General features: G+C 45.5%; 2 protein-coding genes across 2 annotated transcripts; one reads left to right on the top strand and one right to left on the bottom strand.

Moving 5' to 3' along the window:
* Positions 1 to 634: 634 nt before the first annotated feature.
* Positions 635 to 4,345, bottom strand: LOC137890554 (beta-crystallin A1-like). Its single transcript, XM_068734687.1, has 6 exons — positions 4,216 to 4,345; positions 3,835 to 3,911; positions 3,606 to 3,724; positions 1,923 to 2,064; positions 1,520 to 1,662; positions 635 to 1,023 (listed from the first exon to the last, which is right to left on the bottom strand). Exons 2-6 carry the CDS (start codon positions 3,907 to 3,909, stop codon positions 876 to 878), a joined length of 627 nt encoding a protein of 208 aa, XP_068590788.1. The 5' UTR covers positions 3,910 to 3,911; positions 4,216 to 4,345; the 3' UTR covers positions 635 to 875.
* A 4,095-nt stretch (positions 4,346 to 8,440) lies between these two features.
* On the top strand, positions 8,441 to 11,617 carry LOC137890553 (beta-crystallin B1-like). Its single transcript, XM_068734686.1, has 5 exons — positions 8,441 to 8,536; positions 8,973 to 9,091; positions 9,614 to 9,746; positions 9,869 to 10,011; positions 11,403 to 11,617. The coding sequence occupies exons 1-5, from the start codon at positions 8,441 to 8,443 to the stop codon at positions 11,572 to 11,574; spliced, it is 663 nt and encodes a 220-aa protein (XP_068590787.1). The 3' UTR covers positions 11,575 to 11,617.
* Positions 11,618 to 15,455: the final 3,838 nt, after the last annotated feature.

The raw sequence follows: 15,455 nt of genomic DNA, 5'->3' as shown, positions 1-15,455 counted from the left end.
TCCAGGCTGCGTTAAGATCAAATGTATTCACAGTTATGTCATGCTTTTATACCAACGGTCCAAAGTTCACGTGCTTTTAGGTCCCGTTCTCACACATTACGGTTGGGATTATCTCTACCTGAACCTTCTGTGGGGGAAAAAAATCACGCCTGACTTTTCAGTGAACGGATGCCAAAGCCGCTCGATGTTGCCTCTCGGCCCCGTTCCTCGATGTAACGTCACGTTACCGACTTAAACGGTGCGAAAACATTTTTGTGCTTCTCTCTTGATTACACCTGTTCAATCGAACTAAACAGCTGCTGCACATGTCTTGTCTGGTGGGCGGTGTGATGTCACAGTCACTGACTTAACACTCATCGTCATGGAAACTTATAAGTACAGTTAACCCGAAAATACATTTACATGCCCACGTATGTACATGCATGTAAATGTAGACCACATTATTGGGAGAAAAAAAAAAAAGTGTTTCTTATTTTTCTTGTGTAAGAGTACAACCACTATGAGGAACTTGGAAAAAACTAATTTCAAAGTAAAAGTTGTTTAATCTGTGAAAAAGAAAAGAAAAAACAGGAATCAGAAATACAATTTACACAACAAGCACTCACACAGGAATGACAGAAAGGACTTCTTCAGGTTCTCCATCTTGTGCTTTATTTCACTCGTTCTATTAACACAAAGATGAACACGAGCCGGGGTAAAGAGGTAGCTGCTACGTCACCGATGGTTTGTGTTGTAGTTGCGGTCCTGACCCGTGGAGCCCTGAACTCAGAACCGAACCTTTAAGTTCAGGCGTCGACGGTCAGGCCCCTGAAGCTCAGCGTCCAGGCGATAGCCTGAGCCGTTACTGTGGCCGGGTCCTCGATCGGTTCCAGTTCTCAGTGCCTGATGCGTCTGATGGACTGGATCTTTGGAGTCTGGCAGTGGGAGCCCCAGTTCCTCCAGTGCTGGTAGTCTCCGCTGTGTCTCTCGCACTCCATGATGTACTGCTGGCCTCTGTAGCCCGGGTACTCGTAGCACACGAAGCTGTAGGGAGACAGTGGCAGGAGGAGGAGGAGGAAGACGAGGAGGAGGGTGGGTAAGTAAGTAAGAAGAGCTGAATTTCATTTTTTTTCCAATTTGCTCTTCACATTAACAATTTCTCACGGTGGTATTTAGATTAAATTGAGATATTAAAACAATTTTAATGGAACATTTTATAGTAACAAATAAGATGTTTCAGTGCTCTCTGGTGCACAAACTACGCAGTGTGTTTCTACACTACTGCGAAAATGTTTTTGACTTCTCTGTTCTGCAGTTTCCTGTCGTTTATCAGCCGACCTGTGCCGACCTGTGACGAGCTGACCCGTTCCATTGACAAGCGCTTCCTCAGGTTCACGTGTTGCAAAATGACCTTCAAAAACGGCTCATTTTGTGTTTTGGGTCTGGATGTTATTTTCTGCTTCTTTTCTGAAACTCCCTTATGCTAAAGAGCTTTAATTCAACCTGAACTCCATTGTGTCGGGATGAAGCTCGGACTTACGCTCCGCACTGCACGTGCATGGAGCCCACCTCGGGCATGACCCAGCCCATGGCCTTCAGGGAGGGGTAGTCGTCGCACAGCTCGGTGCTGCGGCCCATGAAGTTCTCCCTCTCGAAGATCATCATACGACTGCTCTGGTGAGACTGTGGAGGGGAGGGGAGGGGGGGGGGAGGGTGAGACAGAGTGCGTAGTGTTAGGCCTCTCAGACGTACAGAGCGAGAGCAGACATTTGGCACCAAGTCGTCTCATTTTCTATTTTTGAGTGCTTCCAGTCACTCGCTGCGTGGCTTCTGATCACTCCGTCTGTCACTCACTATCCTTTCTCTTTTTTTCCCATTTGCACTTTCTTTGCACTCCCACGTCTACATTTTTAGCCCCCCCCCCCTCCTGTGCAGGCACTCACAGCGCAGTAGATGGGACGCAGGGACATGAAGCGCTCGTTGTGGTAGGACAAGGAGCCGCTGTAGGCGTCCCAGTTGGGGTACTCGCCCCTCTCCAGGATGAACTGCTGGCCCTGGAAGTCATGGTGCTCGAATCCCACCCAACTGGACACGTGGGTGGACGATGAGAAATAGTCAGATGGGTGAGGGGGGAACATCATAAACAGTGTTGTCAAAAAAAACGGTCTGAACATAAAACAGACGGGGTGAGAGGAGGACTCAGTTTGTCCGTTTTTTTTGGTCCCTCTAGTGGTCACAGGACAAAGTGCATTAAGGCTGTGAACGTCCCGTTTTATTTTTACATAAAAATTTCCCTAAATCACCTCTAAAGTTAATTAGTTAACTCTAATATCCACCTTTTTTTTTTTTTTAGATAAAGAAGAGGTGTGAGTCCACAGAGGCAACTTCCAGACGGTCCCAGTTGCTCGTTTGGCTAATATTTGGTTCTGAACGCTGCCTGTAATCGTTGTGACAGCGATTGTATTTCCCTTTCCTTAGCCTACAGTTGGTACAGTTGCACTCTCAGCGATCATCAGTCCTCACCACTTTCTCGCTCTGAAAAAAAAAACTAAAACTGGAGCTAAATCTTCAGCAGGTGTTCGACAAAATCACTGCACCGACTTTGGCAAACCATACTCAGCGTGACTAAGGCCTGTGTAGAGCTGTGTGAAGCTGCTCAGAGTAAAGTTTTGGTCCAAAGTGCGTCAAAAATAGCGAGGGTGTCACTTAAAAGGTTTTCTTCCCCTGTGAGGAGTCACCGACAGATGGCTGCTTGATGCATACAGAGGAGGAGACTGCACTCTTTCCAACTATAACGGATATTTTGGAAATGTATGACGACATGCAGTCGATAAAACACAACTGCATTTTTTTTTTTTTTTTGGGGCCTTAATACCCACAAAAGTCGATGTGCTGACTCTGCGGGAATAGGACCGAATGCTGTGACATTCCAGTCATTTTTTTGTTTCTTCATAATGTACACATTAAATACTTTTATATAGATTTACAAAAGTACGGTCGTTGCGGTATGTGTCCCACAGCTAAAGAAATGCATGCGTGAAAACAGAAATGGAGAGTAACAGATAGTAATGTGGTGCAGTAGTAGGAACAGGTTTCATTTTTCTTTTACAAGATGGTCCCGATAGTTCTCAGACCGCTGCTTTTCATCAGAGGGGTCTCGACATTTCCCTTCTGCACACGCTGAGAAAATGGAAAAATCTCATCAAAAGGTTCAAAACGGTCATGTGGCCTCTGCTGACCAATGAGAACCGTTGACCGCAGGTGAGGCTCTGAATAGGCCTCACAAAGTGAAGCTCTTTCAGTACAAATTGCTTTCAGACTGACCCCCAGTCAGCTCTTCAGCGGTGAAACTCTTCCTCAGCGTTTTCATCTGTAAAAAGGCAGCTGTGGCAACAAAGAAGACAACCTCCTCCCGCCACCGTGCCCCTTAGAGGTGATATGCTTTTTAGCCTGGACACTAGTTCCTCTACTCGTTGTCTCTGTACTGTACCTCCGTCTCACAGACACACACTTACATAAACACACACACACACACACACACACACACACACACACACACACACACACACACACAGTCAGTCAGCTGTCCACAGAGATGTGCAGGCGTACAGGCTGGTGTGACTCACGCTCCACTCTCCACTCGGATGGAGCGGATGTTGTCCAGGCCGCAGTTGTAGATGTTGCAGCACTCGGAGGTGAACTCCACACACTTGCCCTGGAAGTGCTCCCGCTCAAACACAGTCACCTGCACACAGGGGAGGACAGGGGGGAGGCATGAGGGTGTGGACTGTGTGTGTGTGTGTGAGTGTGTAGGTGTGTGTGTGTGTGTGTTTGTGTGAGAGTGTGCATGCTCACCTTAAAGAAAGGGGCTGTATCCATGCTAGGGAAGTACATGGGTGAGGTCATGTGGGTTTTAGTAAATCTACTCATTTCTAAAATGAAAAAACAAAACAACAAAAAAATTTTTAATTTATTGGATAACAACAAGAGGATTCTTCTTAAAATATACACTGACTGCACTGTAAACTAACAGTGTTTACCACCATATCAATTAAAACAATTTGACATTCAACTTCTCATGCTGACAGCATGTTCTTTATTAATTCACGAGAGCAACTAAATGTCTGGGTTAGTTATTAGGAGAAGCCAAAAACAAACATTTAATCCGGTAAGTAAGTAGGATAAGTGAGTCCGTCCCGTGGGAAAGTTCTGTCATCCTCCCGGTTTCCCGCTTACCTGGATGCTCTCTGCTCTCCTCGCGCTAGTCCCACTCGAAATCCTCTTTACGTAGACTTTTGTCTGGACCTGGCGCTTCGGTTTTATACCGGCGTCCACGCGGGAACCTCGTGCTCGCGCGTCTGCGCGTGTTGCATCTCCGCGCTTGCGATGTAAACGGGGCGACTTTGTCGTGAGTTGAAGCTCACCCGAATTCAGGATGACACTTCCGGTTCGGGTCTTCAGAATTAAGCTCTGTATTGTTGAACAACGTAAACACCTGCGCAGAGCCGTACAGTGAGCATGTGAAGTGATTGGAGTATTACAATGAAAATCAAAGATGTCATGTTTTTTTGTGCGTTTTTAAATGATTAGGGGAATAACTGAAAATTCATCAGCAGTTATTTTGATAATTGATAGTTACTTTTCTCAGATTTAGCTGTCAACAACATACATTTGAGCATATTTTGGAAGTCATATTAAAGAATAAACAATTAAGTGCCTAATTGATAAATTAATTGGCATATTGTTATCAATACACACAGGAAAATATGACAAAAGGTAGACGAGCATTCCTATGGGAGGCCTATTAGGCCCTATAGGCAATAGGTTGTTGCCCTACTTCTAAAGCCTGCCTCAGAACCATTAAGGCTTTTATTTTGAAACAGGAGGAAAGAGAGTTCCGGTATTCCTACGGCTAAATGTCATGAACTTGACACAGGTGAGAGTTAACCTCCCCGTCCGCTCCTCAGCGCTCGTGTTTGTGCGTCAAAAACTGTTTGTCCGCGTGCGTGCGCGCGCGCGCGCCGTTTGAGCTGGTTGCCCATCTCTCTCTCTCTCGCGCTCTCTTTGTAACCCTATGCGGCCTGTCGACTCAGCAGATACATATACAGCGCAGGCACAGAGGTGAGGCTGGGGAATGCGGGCCTGTTGTTGTGTCTATTCGTACAGGTCAGCAGTGCCATCGTATAGCGCAACAATGGCCGGGGCTATAGGCAGAGAATGAGAAGGATTTGGAGAGCCGTCCGGGAAGCCATGCTCCTGTGGTGGCTCCCAAAAGTCGAGGAGACCGGGACAGAGGAATCGAATCAATGATGATGATTATTAATGAGTGAGGACGATATGATAATAATGTTCTCTTACAATGAAAACACAGCTTTAGAAGTGGCTAAGGAGAACATTCTGTTCAAAACAAATGGAAAAAGAAACACATAGAAGCACTGAAAGTGAAAATAACGTTGTGGCCAAGTTGTAATACTGTCAGTCTAGAAGCTGGGCCTGTGTCACATGCTTTAATGTAACACCCCCCCCCCCCCCAAGCCATCACGTGACACAATGGGCCACAGTTGCCACAGCAACATCCCTCCCCTAACCTCATCTGGTCCTCTGTCCTTGACATCTCATCTAGACGTGCGTGAAGACTTGTGTATATAGTGGTGTGTAGATTATTGCAGCACGTGTTTCAGGTATACGTGTAGATGTGTTGTCACTCTTTGAATGGACCGTTCAATGGACGTTCTGTTCTGTCAGTTGGTATAAAGGCCTCAGTGGGACATGAAAGAATGAGATGCAGGAATACTTCTAAATTTGCCAAAAGTGGTAAACTTAACCTCCATGTCCTTCTTGGCTGTAGTTCATCCTTTCCCATCAGCTCAGCTGCAGTATCTTAATACTCCAAATCAGCCTGCATGGTCTGATTATAAGGAGCCGGATCACAGCCTCAAATTATGAAGTTAACGCTCCGGTTTACAGCTGTTAAAGATAGTCCTATACCTTTAATTCCAAGGATATGTATGCAGGATAAAAGACTTAAACGTTTTTTTAATAACAGATTCTTAAATCATAAGACACAATCGTCAGGCACATACATGAAATGTGAGCTCCGCATTTCACCCAGCCGACGCATTTCAGAAGCAGTGAGCTTGAACTCGAGGTTCGGCGTCTCGCTCAAGGACGCTTTAACATGCGGACACAGCGGGAGCCTGGACTCGAACCGCCGACCTTGCGGTTAAAGGACGACCGTGCCCCGTACGTGAATGTTTTATATTTACTGCATGTGTTCACGACGTGTGTTATCATGTGACATATTTGATGCCGCCATTCTGACCCAGTTTCTTTAGAAGAAGAGATAATGTATGGAAATACCAATTTCTTTTACACTTCTCATGCATTGCAATTTATATGGAAATAAATGCATTTATGCTTCTTTTTTTCCCTCTCATCTGCTCTGAGAAGTGTTTTGTCAGCTAGACTTTTTCTTTTGGATGGTGGACCTTGACTGAATCCAGTCTCTTAATCCGAGTGAAGGACCTCCTCCGCTCTTGACTAGAGGATGGAGGACAGGGAGACGAGGATCCACAAATAAGAGATGTGCCCACTTGTAATCCCCCCCCCCCCCTCCCCTTGTTCTTCACTCATTTGACTCAGGAGAGCGAAGTGTGCTCAGTTTAGTCATTCCCTCGCTCCTCCATTGACCTTTTCCTGATGCTCACTCGAGCGCTTTGAGGAAACGCAAACCGCAGGATTAGTGAGGCCTACCGCTGGATCCGAGGCGTGAGCGCTTTTACCTCGAGATCCCATCTGCTGAAGAGCCGCATCCCTTATTTCCCTCCCTTCCTCATCGACACACGTGACGCCCTGACGCCACGTCATCCGCGTGGACTTACATTCGACTGGGTTTGATTTCTCCCACAGGTGCTTTTTGGATTAAGCACCTCGCAGACTAACACCCACCACAATATTAACGCCCACGCGAGAAGAAAAAATGCAGAGGGCTGTAATTTAATAGCCTTCTCCCACAGCGATGCAGAGAGACGTGCACGCTCTCAACCTCTTTGCTCGCCAAGAACAGCGAGGTTATTGCTTCTCACAGCTTATTGCTTTCCCTGTTATTGTTTGTCCCAGCGCCTCTTGATTACAGAAGCGATGGGACTCGGAGTGAATCATTTTGTGACTGGCCCTTAACCCGGTCAGCCCGGCTGTCATTATTATGAGCCTACAATTGGAGTCAGGGCTTTTGTATGTAACTGCTCACTCTCTTTTTAGTTCATGGATTCATGTCATTAAAAAAAAAAATAAGTTATTATTATGGAGTTATTTGATCTGCCACCAAGTCCTCTGAGGCCAAATATACATCCATGTTCAGTTTGTGACATTTGCTTCCTCATATTCTTCTCTTATTCGAACCCATGTCTCTCTGCCTCTCTTTCTGCCCCGCTGTCTCTCTCTCTCTCTCTCTCTCTCTCTGCCTCTCTCTCTCTCTTTGATGATGGGGGTATTTCTATTCTGTGGGGGCTGTGAGCTCAGCGAGTTTGTTTCTGTGTCTATAATCCCCTCTCTCTGGGCGCCAGCATATAAAAGCGACGAGGGGCCTGGCGCACTCTCACACAGACCACCGGTCTCAGCCCCGAGTCTACTCTTTCACGCACACACTGCCACAGGTAAGACAGTGGACAAACATCATACAGAACGAGAACAGACAAGAGACGAGGGAGGTAGAGAGCAAGAGCAGCCCGATGTAATACCTAGTTATGAGAGAAGTCGACGGTAGTTTGAGCTCGAGGTATGAAAGTCAAACTGGCTGAATGTGAATTTAAATGTTACTGAATCTACCGTTTATTCTGGGTGTATACTCAGAATGAACATCAGTGGAAATGATGCTAAGCTAATCTAAACTGGTGGATCCTAAAATATAACTTTAAAATCAAAGTTGGTTCCACAAGACGGCACTGAAAAATGTTTAAAGCTACAAAAAGCTTTATTTAGAAAAATCTGTTTATTCATTTATTAAAAGGGTACGGTTGTTTTGTCATAGGATTTTCTTTCGGACTGTATTTTGATAATGTTTTTTGATGGAAGAAGTTTGACATTTTATGCTATAACCGTAAAGTGTAAAGCAGTGACAAAGATAGTAATGTGTGTAGGACAGTCTAAATTGTTGTTTGGGGTGTCGGGGTCAGGAAAGAGGGAAGTTATTTGTTTTATTCTTCTTTTTTTTTTTTAAATCTAAAACTTTAAGTGCAGTATTGTGTAATATTGAGATATTGTGGGTAGGGTGTTATATTCTGCCTCTTAGTAAATTAGAGGGTCCAAAGAAAACAATAACATCAGTTGAGTGGGCTTTGCTTTTTTACGTAATTGGGAAAAATACTGTTTAATCCATCCCCACCCTAATAATGTTCATACAGCCCCTTTTATGTGACGGCTGGTTCATAATGACTGAAAGCATCTTCTGTTCACAGTCATCATGTCTGCTGGAGGAGAGAAATCCAAGTCTGCTTCCCAGACTGATGGGAAGGCCGCTCAGAACAAGATGTCTGACATGGGCATGATGGCCTACAAGGTACAGCGTGCGCACACACACACACACACACACACACATATACACACACACACACACACACACACACACACACACGTATAGCAGATGATCAAACATCTACAGATTTACCATACAGTCTTTTTCACACAGTGTGAAGCAGCTGGCCTCTCACTAACAGTTTACCTTGAGGCTGATGTCTTTTATCACGACCAGCTAGTTCTTGCAGCTCAGTGAGGGGGCGGTTGACAACTCCTGACAGAAAAAAAAAATGACCATGCGAGGCCTTCGATGCGTTACAGTCACTGTGGAGAATGCTGTCAACGTTTCAGTTTACTCTACCAGCATCTTGTTTATCACAGTCTCTCTCTCTCTCTAGCCGGTTTCTGCTCTCCTCAGGTGTTGCTTTTGATTCTCCCTTTTTCACTCTCGCTCTCTTTGCTGTACCCCATCTGTCCAGATGTGTGTGTACGACCAGGAGAACTTCCAGGGCCGCTGCATTGAGATCAACGGCGAGTGCATGAACGTGTGTGACATGGGGATGGACAGGGTGCGCTCCCTGCGCGTTGACTGCGGACCGTAAGTAGCCCTCTGTGCTCGCGAGTGCACGCCCACCTGCAAGTAATCACGCTGCACCCAACGCCCACGCTCCTCTGAGCGCGGAGCAGGCAATTTCCAAAATTGCACCTCACCCATTACATGACGTTTCAACGCTTCGCATTTTAGGGCTGCAGCCGGGGCTTTTATCCTGCGTGATTTTGCAGCAGCGAGAGAGTGCAGCAGTAGAATGAGCTATCTGAAGTAGTGCCACGGCAAAGCAGCGGACAGCAATAAATGAGACGAAAGAAGGACCAAGTGCAGCAATTTTTATGTCAATGTGGACCAATAAAAACATAATTAAGGAGATGAGTGAGGCAAGTGCAAGTAAGCGAGTAGAAAGAAGACAGGAGAAGAGGGTCTAGCTTAGTAGTGCTCCTCGTGATGAATACATTAATCCTCGTGTAAATTCAGTGGAGTGCATCAAAACAATGAGTGTCCATCACACTTAGCTCGCTGCCTTTCCTCCCCTCTCATCCTTGTGACCTTTGCTCCCCTCCTCAGCTTCGTGGGCTTTGAGCAGATGAACTTCTGTGGCGAGATGTTCATCCTGGAGAAGGGCGAGTATCCCCGCTGGGACTCCTGGAGCAACTGCCAGAAGAACGACTACCTGCTGTCCTTCAGGCCTGTCCGCATGGTAAACCCCCCTCTTGTCTTTTAGGAAACAAGTGGTGCGACTTTGTACGCTTCATTCCATCTACACTACTTCTCTTCACTGTTTTCCCCCTCTTTTTTTCTTTCCACACCGTAATCTTCTAGGATCCCGAGAAGCACAAGATCTGCCTGTATGAGGTTGGACAGTTCAAGGGCCGCAAGATGGAGATCATGGACGATGATGTCCCCAGCTTGTTTTCCTACGGTTTCACCGACCGAGTGGGCAGCATCATGGTCAGCTGTGGAACGTGAGTAGCGTGGCAACAAGCTACAAACATTTTCTAAAAGCGTTTTTGGAAAATGCATTTACTCGCTTTCTTGCTCAGACTCAGGGTCAGCTCTTAGTTTAGTATAAATACTGAGAACAGTTAGCATGGCTCTGTTCGGATTAAATAAACCAAGGTTAATGTGCTTATGAGTGAGCTTTAGAGGTGCTGGTAGGCTGATTCTATTCTGATTCATGGGTGTCTCCGAAATGAGGACAATGTGACACAAAGCGAGTCAGTCCCCATAGACTTCAATGTTAAAATGCCCAACTTTACGGCAGAAACGGCAGTTTTCAGACTGGTACAAAAAAGGTTTTTTAGTCCCTATAGCTAATATCTCCGTTCATGACAACTGTATGAGGGGGATTTTTTATACAACTCCCCTGATACGATTATATTTAGTCTTAAGGTTATGCATAATATAGGGCGTGGTCACCTACCATGGGTTGTACTTAAGGACGTCACTTATTCTATTTTCCAATAGGCACGTTTTTGTTATAAGCATGTTATTTGCTTGCCACAAAACCAAATTCAAAGCTTCCAAGCGCTAGTCGACAAACCAAAGAGTGACGTCACGGGTGACTGTGTCCACTTTAATATACAGTCTAATGGTTTCCGCCTATTTGCGGTTTCTATTTTAAGCTAAGCTAACCGGCTGCAGGCTGTAGCTTCATATTCAGCGTACGGACTTTAGAGTGGTATTGATCTCCTCATCTAACTCTCCATGGAGCTGTAACTCGGCTATTTTAAATCCTTTCTCTATTTTGCAACTCCCAATAATCTAAATGTACATTTTTCAACATTTTTTTTGTTTTTTTTTTGCAAACCTGCAAATACCCCCTGCTTTTGCGACGGCTGCATGAAAAAGTCCAGCTGCATGCACCGCTGCATGTGTCAGAGACAGTTACTTTTTGACAGAGAGGGAGTTCAGAAATAGAAGCTTTTTCATCTGCAGCTCGCCGAAAGGTGTCATGAACGTCAGCTCGCTCTCTGTCGGTGCTCTCTGAGGTGTGGCAGACAGCCGCCACTGTTTCTTAAATGCTGTGATTATTTGTGTTGCGCTCCCAGCCATCTGAAACATCTGTGATTTGGCATCTGACAGCATGACAAACAGATCGATGGCTTTACTTGTTTGATGTTTATCCTCCCTCTGCATCTGTGCTTCTAGCATCTTTCTCTCACATTTTACTTGTCTGTTACTCATCTTTCAATCGTGTGTTTTCTTGAATCAATTTTCCCTTCATTTTCTTTTTTTCCCTCGTTGTTTCTGATTTCTGATTGATCACAGAACCTTGAAATCCTTCCCTACTACTTTGAAAACTTAAATTCTCCCCCCCCCCCCCCCCTTCTCCTCCACTTCCGTCTCTCCTCAGCTGGGTGGGTTACCAGTTCCCCGGCTACCGCGGCAGCCAGTATCTGCTGGAGAAGGGCGAATACAGGCATTTCAATGAGTTTGGCGCCCGCTGCCCCCAGATGCAGTCCATTAGGCGCATCCGTGACATGCAGTGGCACCCACATGGCTGCTACACCATGTCCTCCAAGTGAAATCCAGCGAGGGCGAGGAAGAGAGGGATCGGAGGAGAGACGGAGGCTGAGGGCGGCCACGGGGACGGGAGGGGAGGCTGTGGAGGGAGGGCAAAGAAGGAGAGGAGGAGGGAGAGGGTGTAATATTTTCTCCTTCATCCCAAAAATTCCCTTGGCAGTTAGAATGCAGGATAAAGGGAATACAGTAGGTTATTTTTTGTTTTTGCAACATTGTAATCTAGTGAGCAATTAAAAGTTACTTAAAGTGACGGAGGAGATAATTACGCGGACCGTCGAGACTGGATCTGATAATAAACGCTCTCTCCATTTTTGCTCTCCCTCTCTTGTCTGTGAGCTCCCTTCACCCCACTTTCCTCTCTCTCCTCCCCTCCCTCCCTCTCTCCCCCTCACACACTTCTCTTCCACATCCCACCAACGTCAGCCCTCACTCAGCCTATTAGAGCCTCGCTGAGCGGGGGGGAGGGAGGGGGGGGGGGGGGGGGGGGGGGGGCGCCAGTGTGGATTTGTGTGTGTGTTTGTGCGGCGGGGGGATCTGAGACCAACAAAAGCTGCAACACAAAAAAAGTGGTGGCAAATATTCTGTGCTCAGAATCCTGCAGCCGCATCAACCCCTAAACCCCGAATAAAGCATCTCACATCCTGCTCCACTTGAAACGAAGTCTTATTGATCGGATACGTTTGAAATTATGCATGTTCCCCCGAAAAGCATATGGTACTGTACTCAGGAGTTGGAGGACTTCACATTCAGGCGAACAGAAACACGACTCCAGGTGAATGCTGATGTTGCTCTGTATCTGCCGGATGTGGAAAATATTAAATAGGCACCTTTGTGTCAACTTAAAAGGAGATTATATGTCTAAGTTGTGTTTATGGCTTGTGTCTGCTGCCCCCCCCCCCCCCCAAGTGGTAAAGACATTTGTTAAAGCGTAACGTCACTGATTTAACACATCAAGTCTGTTTACAGGCGTTGGGGAGTACTGTTCTGTTAAAAAAAAGTCTGGTAAATTGCGGCGTTGGTTGGGTCTGAGGACCACCAATCCCCCAAATGTGTGTGTGGGTTAGAAAGAAGTTAACTTACCGGACCTCCGTAGCTCCTCATGTGTGTTTGAGGCACAGCGGCTCCAGACAGCATCGGGCGCTACCAGCACAACAAACCTGGTTATATTTTGGGGTAATTTGATAAGCTTCCTCCCTTCAGCAGATGAAGGTGAACACAACCTTCTAATATGAGACTCTGCACACCCATCATTCTGCACAGTGAAGCTCAAACGTTAGAGTGAAGGAACAATAGAAGAAAATACATTTTCTAAAACAAGCAGCCAGAGCAAAGCCAAAAAAACGTGTTTTTTTTCTTCTTTTTTTTTAAGAAACAATCTTGCACCGCTTCAAAATAACTCGAAGAATCGACCAGCTCACTGCTTTTGGTATTGTTGGAGCACATTTGGAGGTAATTTGAGATTTCGATCCTCCAGTCCACACGCAGCGTGATCACTCAACACAATGCTGACTGCAGAGACACACGTTTTGATTTCTACTGATGGAACAATTTGCACCAACATTGTTAATAACGTGTGAAAGAAGAAAGCACTCTGTCTCCCTTGCCACGCAGCACTCTACCTTCAACAGCACATTGTGCTTTGAAGCGTTCTTTGATTTCATGCATTATTTATCTTTCTCGTCAAAGGGAATATGAATGCAGCTCATGGTCCGCAAACGTCAGCAGCTAAATGGACTTGACCACATTCACAATTTCTTTTAATGAAATAAAAAAAAAAAAAAAAAAAAATCGAAGGTTGATGAAATAGACAAAAATAGACAAAGTATTCATAACGTCATCTTCGGTGTTTATTCGGTGTCGTGTGGTCGAACCCTCGGTCTGTGATGACCGGCCTTTTATAGAACGGGGCTTTTAAATCGCTGAGAGTGCTTCAAGTCGTCTAAATATAATGAGGCAAGTTTCAGTAAACTGCATTAGAGCATCACTTCACCATTGTCGGCTCAGAAATGATGCGTACGGTTCATCAACGTAGTTCACTGCGTCCTTTCATTAGTTTGTTTCTCCCTCGCCAACCAATTCATCAACTTTCTATTTAAATACAACAAAGCATGCGACGCTCCAATAAGAAACTTCAGTACGCCGCATCCCGATATCCAGGTCTAATGCTGGCAGCAGTTTGATTTAGTTTATTACAATGACCCAAGATAACAAAAGAGAAACGGCCAACAGAGGCTGATGTTTTTTCGAGTCCGTCGATGACACAGAACACAGGAGGATTTCACTGCAGGCCTGCTCCACGCTGATGCAACCCAACACAAATCCCTTGATGAATATTACCTTTCTGCCGTCGGTCTTTGATCCTGCGTTAGACGGATGTTGCCGAAGGCGCTTGTGTCCCAAACTGGGCAGCAGTGTAGCCAATTGTCAGGTTCTCCAATAGAGCATCGAGGTCGGGAGTAAACCTCCTGCTGATTTATTTTTGCACAGACGGTGTCGGAGTCGGAGCATTTTGGAGCACTTTGAAGGCTTGGATGAACATGAAACGTTTTGTTGTTAAATTATTAATTATAAAACGTGAGCTTGTGTTGAAAAAGAAAATTATTTGAAAAGTCAAAGTTGTGAGTGTGTTATGAGCATTGCAGGAAAAGAAAAAACAAAACAAAACCACCCCACACTGGTGCTTGAGCTTGAAGCTTGAGTTTAGAAATCTGCTGTAAATAATTTATAGGTTTTAAATCATTAACGCTCTGATTCTGGCTCAATGTTGGAGCTGTTTGATACAGCTCTGATTCATTCTGGCTGGCTTCTTCTCGCAACAGCGGTTGAGTATTATGGGTACGGTAGAATTTTAATAAATTGGCCATAACAAATAACAAAATATACACATATAGTGTCATTACAGTGTCATTAAATCAACCCCTGCTTCCATGAGGAGTTCAAACGTGACTCCACCCCCTCTGTTGTACTGAGCTAGCTAATTGGCTGACAGGCTTGGGCTGTTCCACTACGAGAGCTCTCAGTCATTACATGAATGAATGAATGAATGAATGAATATTGCACAATTACGAGAAGACCTCCCAGATGCAGCGAATGAAGCCGTAGCATGCGGTCGTCACCGCACTAACATGTGGGAGGAGAGAGCAACAGAAATAGCAAAACCAATGGGAGGAGGAAGTCTTCCAGCTAAGACACATGATCGTTCCGACACTTTGAAATTACTTGTGGCTTCTTTGCGATCTCCTGATGCCCCCTGTTCCTGTTATATGAATTTTTTTTCTTGCTTTCCATTTGCACAGGAAATATGTCTTCATGACGTCATATGTGGACCCAAATCCACGCTGCTTTTGTGACCGGTGCAAAGAGCTGTAGAGGTTTATTTTTGAACACGGCGATGCACCATTCTAGCACTTTGCTTACTGAAATACTGTCTGTATCTGCCTCTGAAGCTGTGGTTAAAAACATAATTCGATAGCAGAACAGATTTCCATAGAGTCCCACGTACAGAAATAAACTCATTTCCAGCTTGGCCCCCGTTCCTCCTCCTAAAGTAGAGCGGGGAAAGGCACACCTCACCTGTCACACCGGCACGCAGTTTAGATCCGTCTATAAATACTATGATAAGACACCTACAAGGTGCTGTGAGCCTTCCAGATAAAAATGGATTGGAGGAGTATTGACGTCAGACTGACACACACGCGCACACATGCATATACACACGCCACACACACACACACACACACACACACACACACACACACACACACACACACACACACACACACACACACACATATGGGCGTTCATATGTGAGTAGACGCGAGCACAAGCAGGCACACACACACACACACACACACACACACACACACACACACACACACACACA

Source organism: Cebidichthys violaceus, unplaced genomic scaffold (genome assembly GCF_023349555.1).
Source record: "Cebidichthys violaceus isolate CVI_PGR_0920_01 unplaced genomic scaffold, fCebVio1.0.p SCAF_66, whole genome shotgun sequence".
Classification (NCBI taxonomy): Eukaryota; Metazoa; Chordata; class Actinopteri; order Perciformes; family Stichaeidae; genus Cebidichthys; species Cebidichthys violaceus.
This window is presented reverse-complemented; position numbering and strand designations above follow the sequence as displayed.